The sequence below is a fragment of the Priapulus caudatus genome, unplaced genomic scaffold (genome assembly GCF_000485595.1).
Source record: "Priapulus caudatus unplaced genomic scaffold, Priapulus_caudatus-5.0.1 Scaffold227, whole genome shotgun sequence".
Lineage (NCBI taxonomy): Eukaryota > Metazoa > Priapulida > Priapulimorpha > Priapulimorphida > Priapulidae > Priapulus > Priapulus caudatus.
The window spans coordinates 153,073-162,102 of NW_014577288.1; the positions used below are offsets into that span (position 1 = coordinate 153,073).

General features: G+C 43.6%; 1 protein-coding gene across 1 annotated transcript in view; it reads left to right on the forward strand.

Moving 5' to 3' along the window:
* The window catches only part of LOC106807642, a 63,545-nt gene that overhangs the window by 41,251 nt on the left and 13,264 nt on the right, over positions 1–9,030 (forward strand). The window contains exon 8 of the mRNA XM_014810053.1: positions 1,706–1,832. Within this exon, the coding sequence (XP_014665539.1) occupies positions 1,706–1,832 (127 nt within the window). The remainder of the gene's footprint in view (positions 1–1,705; positions 1,833–9,030) is intronic.

The following is a 9,030-nucleotide window of genomic DNA, read 5'->3' on the forward strand; positions in this document are numbered from 1 at the left end:
TATTCTCTTTCTATATTCTTATTAGAAAACTTTTCTAATAGAACAATTTCTATTCTTTAAATAAGGAAATGTCTATTATGGACCCTTGATTTTATCAAGCACGCTGAGACAAGCAAAACGAACACGCAGCGTCCTTCTACTACGGCAATGAATAGAATCGAGATGTCTTAGTTTATTGCCCGCTAGTTAATTTATCCCTGTCGCGGATGCACCAGTTGTGACGTCACAGGCATTCTCACACGCACTGCATCTAAACCATAGAAATATAATAGAGACACTATATTATTATCGTCTACTATATTATTTCTATGGTCTAAACGTAAGAAATAATGCGGCCGGTAATGCCGGTACTACAACATTCGCAACATTGTATACATACATACACAAGTGATGCAAAAGCAGGTGATACAAGGTAGCTGTCGGTATCGGTATCGGTATCGGTATCGGTATCGATACAAGGTAGCCGGTGATATCGGTATCGGTATCGGTATCAATACAAGGTAGCCATCGGTATCGGTATCGATACAAGGTAGCCATTGGTATCGATACAAGGTAGCCATCGGTATCGGTATCGGTATCGCTACAAGGTAGCCATCGGTATTGGTATCGATACAAGGTAGCCGTCGGTATCGTTATCGGTATCGGTATTGATACAAGGTAGCCGTCTGTATTGGTATCGGTATCGGTATCGGTATCGGTATTGGTATCAGTATCTATCGCTATCGATACAAGGTAGCCGTCGGTATCGGTATCGGTATCTATCCCTATCGATACAAGGTAACCGACGGTAAGGTTACATAGAACGTCGGTCAACCGTCGTCTACTAGTATTTCAGCCGATTAGGACTCTAATCACTGCGTGCGTGCATGCGTGCGTGCGTGCGTGCCTGCGTGCGTACGTACGTGCATGCGTGCGTTCATACTTGCGTGTGTGCTTGCGTGCATGCGTGCGTACATGCATGCGTACGTGCGTGCGTGCGAATCTCACACCTGTACTATATTACACCAATATATGCAAAACACATAAATCTCACACCTGTACTATATTACACCAATATATGCAAAACACATAAATCTCACACCTGTACTATTACACCAATATATGCAAAACACATAATTCTCACCTGTTCTATATACCTATGCAGCATACCTGTACAATACGACAGTATACCTATAAAATATACGTGTATAAATATTCAATATACCTGAATATATCAGTACAATATACCAGTAAATTATAACTAGACACCTATACAATATACCGGTATATCTATGCAATACACATTTACAATATATCTGTGAAAAATACCAGTACAATATACCTCTACAATATGCTGTTATATTACTACACAGTGTACCATGCCGTACACATTTACAGTGTACCATTACTCCACTGCACACGTATATATATTTCACCTGCACAATAAAACTTTATCTGAATCCCAGCACACGTGTGTGCGTGCACACTACAACTGTGCCATCAAACTATCTTTTATTGTTGTGGATTGTATCAAATATATTGTGTTCGGCTAGATTCAGGTGGTTGCCTGCTGCTAATAGGATTATAATCTCTCTATATCAATCTATAGAGTAAAACTTCGCGTTCGGTACGAGCTACTACTATTCTATACTATATTTTAATCACTAATTAATTATATTAGTAATTATCACATTACTATAATTCGGTTCTTCATATTGGTTTCTAGGTGTCGAAAAATTATCCGTGCCTGGACGAATTACTCGCCGCGCCACCACCGCTTACCACCACTTTATCTGCCGACTTGCTACGAATAAAGAAGGCGAGATACGAGCTGGGATACCTGATGAACGGAGGTGAGTATCGATCTGTGCTTTGCCCTGCAGGAAATCCCTCCCTCCTTATAGCAGTCAGCTCACGATCTCTTCTTTTTCTTTAACCTATCCTTTCCTCCACCCCAGCCCCCTCCTCCATCACCTTAATTCATCCTCCGCACTTTACCCTCAACTCAGCCTCCCCTTCACCCCAGCCCCCTCCTCCATCACCTTAATTTATCCTCCGCGCTATCCCCTCAACCCATCCGTCCCTCTATCCCCTCAACCCACCCGTCCCTCTATCCCCTCAACCCACCCTTCCTACATCTCCTCAACCCATCTTCCCTCTATTCCCTCTAGATAGTGAAGAGGGAGAGAGTAAGTGTAACCTCGTTTGTAAACTAATAACCACGTTTGTCTCTGCCGTGATGCAGAGAATGCAGATCCTTGAGCTGCTGCGTCATGATCTCGAGGCGGCGTTGAAACCACCCTTCGTGCTCGTTAAACAGGGACTGAAGTTGGACCCTAAGTTGGTTAGCGTATGCGGTTACTGAGCAGGAGGATGTGGCTTTCTGTGGTGGCGGCGGCAACTTAAGCATATCTGCAAGCTGGATCTCAATGGTGGCGAGATACTCTTGAATAGCAGTGAAATTTACCGTAAAAGCTAGAGCCCAAGGGGATTGAGTTACGCTTATTTGACCCCTCGGTACAAACGCGATACCCTGTGATGGCTGGTGTACGTCACTGGCTCTCGTAGCAATCGGGAGCATCAGCACTGCAGCCATCAGCGCGGTTATCCACCAAGCCGCCATCATGCTGTTCTGGAAAGGAACGTAAACGAGCTAGAGGCACATCGTCTTCGTCATCCCACTGAGAACTAGCATCCCCATCACATGTTCCTACCGGGCTTACGGCCCTTGGTGCAACCAATGTCGCCTCTCTCACAGGTCGCGTACGCCCCCCCCGTTTCTACAGTAATGTCATGAGCGGGCACGTCCCACTCCTGAAAGGGGTGGGCAGGTCGCAAATTACTAACGTGCACATCAAACGTGCGTGTACTATCGTCGCGCTTAATGCAGACACGTCTCGATGTAAGCTTTTCGATTATTCGATAAGGCGCTCTCCATAGAGATGCAAACTTACGTGTCTGTGTGCCAGATAAAACCGGGTTGTACCAAAGAACTGGATCGCCAGGCTCGTACTGAAACTGTCTAGCGCGCTGATCGTAAATTCATTTATTTTTCAGCCGCGCAGTTCTATTGTTTCTCTCGATCTATGTAAATGCTTTGTGGAGTCGCTCTGTTGCGTGCGTAACCGGGTCGTCTGAATAAGAGAGACGTCTAGGTTTTAGCATGGGTAGCACACCTCCCTAACGTAGGGTTACATCTATCTTAAGGGAGCTGGCCCCGACCATACCCAATTGCTGGCCTGATATTGATACCAAGTGGGTGGCGCATTGAACCGCCGGTACAAAACCCGCCTTCATCCGCACATGCCGCGTTAATCTGTTCCACGCTTTGTAACTGTAAGCGTGACGTCACTACCTGTGTCAACCAAAGCCGACAAACTCAATGGCCCTATCTAAATCGTACACATGGGCGCACAAGTTCTGTGTGCCCCAGTCTTCTCGATACGCGATAAACCCCTACCTTTCTCTACTGCCGACGCTGCATGAGCGGTGGGGAGGGGGCGTTTCCCGGCTGTCTATTAGGCATGCTCACCCGACAATCCCGTGGAAAGTGCCCCCGGCGGCCGCAGTGGAAACACACATCATCTCGCGTCGCTACTCGCGCGAAATTCTACCAAACCAGGTTGTGAATCTGGGTTAGGCAGATATCCGATACGTGCCCGGGCCGTGGGGTTAACCCAACGACTGGGGGGCACGGATCTCCCACCGTTATTCTGGTAATTCAACCGCGGCGCGTTATGTGGCCCCCGTGCATTACCATCGTGCCGCTTTTTGCTTTGTGTCATCAATGAACACAAATTACGTATCTCAGCCACCAGCGCAGTTCCCGTACCTGCCAAGACTGCGCCAACTTCCATGGCCTCTCCCATCTCCATCGCTGCCATATCAGAAACGCTACCAATCGCTCTATTGCGTAATCGCATTGCTAAACCCGCCTCTATATACGCTTCGTCAGCGGCTAATTCGATAGCTTGCGATAGCGTCTGCGGTTTACGAGCAAGCAGCATTTTCTGTGTGGCGATTGATACTAGACCATCAAGAAATACGTCAGCTAGTTGTTTCTATACCTCTGCCGTTTGAATCTTCTCCAACGCCATCGCCCGTGTTGCGAGAGATTGCAAACGATCTCCGTACTGCCTTTTATGCTCACCCCGCTGTTGACAGAAAGACTTCAGTTCATGAAGCGCTTGCTCTTCTCGTAATGGATCGGCAAATCGCTTAATGAGTTTCACACTGAGGTCTTTCCACTCAATCGCTGGCGTTTCAAGCAACTTCCGTCTACAAAACTCCGCGGCATGACCCCCTACTATGGACAACGCAAATTGTTTCAACGAGTTGTCGTGCAAACTTAACTCGACCTGGGCCCACTCTAATGTGGCTCGCCAATCAGCAAAACTCGGGCCTACTACCGAACGATCCCTCATGAACCGTGGGATAGATTGCCGCACCTCTGCAACCCGTAAAGCTCGACTTAGCGAGCCTGCTGCCGTATATATGCATGGCTGCAGTGAATTTGAAAAGAGGGTAGCCAACTCCTCTAAATTTAGAGTCCGTGGTGGTGGTGGAGCTTGATGGGTCATGCCGTGAGTTTCGCAGTTAGATATACAAACTAAAGTCTAGCCATAACTACTTAACTATAATCACTGCTATACCTAGGGCGGAAATGCGACATATGAGCATAACTAATAGTGACTGATACGCTACGTTCTCACTTACCTTAGCAATTTGCTCGCAGATCAACGAAGAATGACCCCAGCACCAACACGCGTGCAACTCAAAACTCGAGGTTTCTTAGATCACGGTACCAAATGTAACCTCGTACTTCTAGGGTGAGGTACAAGAGCAATAAGAGTAGAGCATAGCAACAGCGTAAGATAAGAAGTAAAACACGAACTAGTAAAGTAACCTACCACAAAGAGTTGCATTCGACATAATGCCACAGTGAGTTGAACAGAGAGCAGATACGTAAGGCTGAATGCGTACAAATACACGTCAGTGACAGTCAACCAAATAGAGGAGAAGTGCCTCCTGCTCTTTCTCCCAACTCTCTTAAATGCACCCGAACTTGTTGTTCGACCTCCCTGGTCACGACGTACGTCGGCTGCGGGTGATGACAGATTATCCCGCACTCTGACCCCTCTGTTCAACGTCATTAGCCACCTTATTACTTCTTATATTACCTTCAGCCTGCATCGCGTGTGCACCGAATCTATTCCATCGGTTTGTCACCAACGCGACCCGCATGGCCTTATGCAAAACTAACAGTAATTAATAAGGTATGATGAAACTAGCTCCGTTAAATAAGTGCAAGAGCAAGAGAGCAATATATATATATATATATATATATAATATATATATAATATATATCGTTTTCACGTAGCCAGCCCGGTCTACTATCCATTAGAACCATGGACAAGGGTAAGTTGGCGCCTATACAGTTTAGACTATTAGATTACTCCCGTAATTCATCGACGAGGCTTATAGCAGAATAACTTAACGTTAAGTTAATTAGCAGATTTTCTACTTCACTTAATCTCATACGGGTCAATAGTTAACAAACCTCTTTATATCTCGCGTTCACACTTACAGCGTTTCTACTTATTATTATTTTATTATTAATTTACATCGTTGTTACTGTAACGAATGCGTGTGAGCGGCACACAGCATTACCTTTATGCTATTATAGATATGACAAAATGACTGTTGCCATTTTATCAACAGTTCGCATAATAGAAAAATTTCCTATGCCAAAAATATTCTATATTATTATATAGAATATTATCTACTATTACAGAATATGATTTTTATAGAATTTTTTACATGACTCTTTCTATATTCTTATTAGTAAAATTTTCTGGGAATAGCGGAAATGTCTATTATGGACCTTGATTTTATCATGCACGCTGAGAACAAGCAAAAACGAAACGCAGCTTTCGGTCTTCTACGCCCAATGCAATATGAATTGAGATGTCTTAGTTTTGTTGCCGCTAGTTAATTTATCCTGTCGCCGGATCGCACCAGTCGTGTGACGGTCACAGGCATTCTCACACGCACTAGCATCTAAACCACTTGAACATATAATAAGAGACCACTATATTATTATCGCTCTACTAAATATAGTAATAGATACAATACCTTTATATCTCATCCGTAGAGCGATATTATCCTCTATTTGTGTATGTATGTATAGAACTTTTGTGAATGTTGTAAGTACCGGCATTACCGGCGCTTATTTCATGCGTTTAGACCAGTAGAAATAATATTATTATATTAAGTGACTGCAAAAGCAGCGTGATACAAGGGTAGCCTGTCGGTATTCGGTCATCGTATTGGTATCGCGACTCGGGTACGCGTATCGAATTACAAGGGCTAGTCGTCAATATCGTATCGGTGTCGCGGTATCGGGACGGTGTCCGGCTATCGAGGATGTCGGTATCGGTGTCGGTATCGGTCTATCCGTATTCGATACAGGTACGCCAATCGAGTATCCCGGATCGATACAAACGAGCCATCGCTATCAGGTATCGGTATGTGGCTATCTATCGCTATCCGATACAAGGTAGCTGTCGGTATCGTATCGGGTATTCGTATCGGTATTCGATACAAGCTAGCCGGACGGTAAAGGTTACAAGACCGTCGGCAACCCGTGGTCCTACTTAGTATGTCAGCCGATTAGGACTCTAATCACTGCGTGCCCGCGTGCCGTGCCGTGCCGTGCGTTCGTGTGTAATCATCATGGTATGCTCCTATAATAGCTGAATGTTAGCGCTACGTCGACGCGATTATCGGGACAGATGGTGGCTACGTCAGATCTGCTGACAGTATTCGTTCACCGCCGGACATCGACATCGCCCTACCTGCCGCCCAGGGACGCCAATGATCTACACGGTACACAGAAACCACGTCGGACCTGCGGTAAGCATTAAACGAACAATTGAAGTCCAAATTTTCTAACTTCTGTAACGTTTTATACATAGAAATACATTCAGTAACGTATTCATTTCAAATCCGGCGCCCAATTAGTAATAAAACACTGAATAGTAATCTAGGTCATGTGACGTCACGGCCCCAAGTTGACAGCGACGCCATTATGTAAACATAGTGCCGTGGCGGTGGTTAAATATTCGATGTTTTTTTTGTTATTTTTCATGCTTATTTATCACTGGAAGACACAAACATGTAGCCTGTAAATGTACTTATATTTATGCTACATACATATCATTACCTGTGTGAGATAATGCATTCATGGATATATGTACGTGACTTGCGAGATACATGTACATGATACAGATACATGTGATTCTGACGAGCGTGATAAGCCGGTGATCAGTGTACTTGCATGACTTACCTGGTCTAGCGTCAACTGTCTACAATAACCCTGGTTCTTTCATTCTCATGTCAGCATATACATTTCAGAGGTGCCGTACTTCATTAAATTCACAAACACCACAAGAACACCAGTATTTTGTTACAGTCCAATCGGGTATCGAAGCTTCCATTCCGCCATGTTGTGACTGTTCTGATTCTTGAGAAGTTTGTGTCGACTCTTCGTGTTGCTTTTTTCAGACGATTCTCCTCAATTTCCTCTTCGTGTATATTCACGCTCAAACCTATATCCAACTGGTAAATCACTATAAATATCATCATCACCTGCGTAATCACTAGAATCATTGAAATTATTGCTTTCTGTTTTCATCTTATACACACACATCAACTTGCATTAGCGTGGCGTCGCTCAACTTGGGCCGTGACGTCACCTGACTAGATTACTATTCATAGTGTTTATTACTAATTGGCGCGCCGGATTTGAAATGGAATACATGATTGAATTGTACTGTTCTATGTATACAAACGTTACAGAAGTTAGAAAATTTGACTTCAATAGTCCTTTAACTCTGGTTAAGGGTATAACTACGTGTAGACGAGGCTACAATCCTTGATTTTCCATTGCAGGTCAGGCAAGCAGCGGAGGTAGTGGTGGAATTAACTTGCCATACACGAACACTGATAATTATCCATACGAAGCAGACTCAGAGTTCAATGTCGTATCTGGCACGGTCAGCGTTGCGTGGTGAGTCAGATGTGTACGGTCATGGTAAAGCCGGCTTGTGCACGTGCAGCGGTTACAATTAAATTACTACGTCACGATTTCCTATGGGTTATATTTGTAAATGTTGCGTCCTCAATCATTTTTTTTACATGAAAAGTAAGTACTAATGGCACTAAATGTTTCCTCAAATTCTTTACCTGATAAGTGTTTTTTCAACTAGTAAAAATCCAAAAAATCTGGGCGAGTTGATGATATGTTTATTATCACAACATTAAAATGCTTGGTACTGGGCTATGTAGGGTATGAGTCACGAGTGTTTGTTCACATCGTACACCAGCAACGAATAGCAAGTATAATGCCAAGCAATTTAAACATGAAAACTGAAAAGTGAACAGAATCAACTTCAATTATGAAAAAGTGGACATAAATTTTTTTTTACTATTTTACTATTACTTACTTACTACTTACTTAAAAGTAAGTTAAGATTGCGGTCCGGTTAGGGTTAGGGCTATGGTTAACATGATGGTTAGGGTTAGAGTTAAGGTTAGGGTCGAGACCGCGAAATAACAATGCCGCGATAATTCATACCGAAAAATATCTACAGCATAATTCATAATTCAGCCGACCCGCTAAATTATATCCACTCGCCAAAATTGTCAGGCAAGTCTAAATTCGCGCAATATCTGTACGCGAAAAATACGTGTGGTTTGGTTGGCAGCGCCATAGATGGTCTCTCGCAGTCCACGCGGGAGTGATTGGGATTTCCGACGATTTTGGCGTCGAGTATAAACACATCGACATCACACATCACGGCCAATGGACTACAACGTCATCTCCCTCCGTGAGTGACCTGCCTATTATTGCATAATTTAAACGTGCACTATTTGTTTTATATATTATATATATATATGATAATTAAAATTGTATTATAGAAGATTATATACTATTTACGGTATATATTATATTATATTATATTATATAACACTATCATTATTATAATA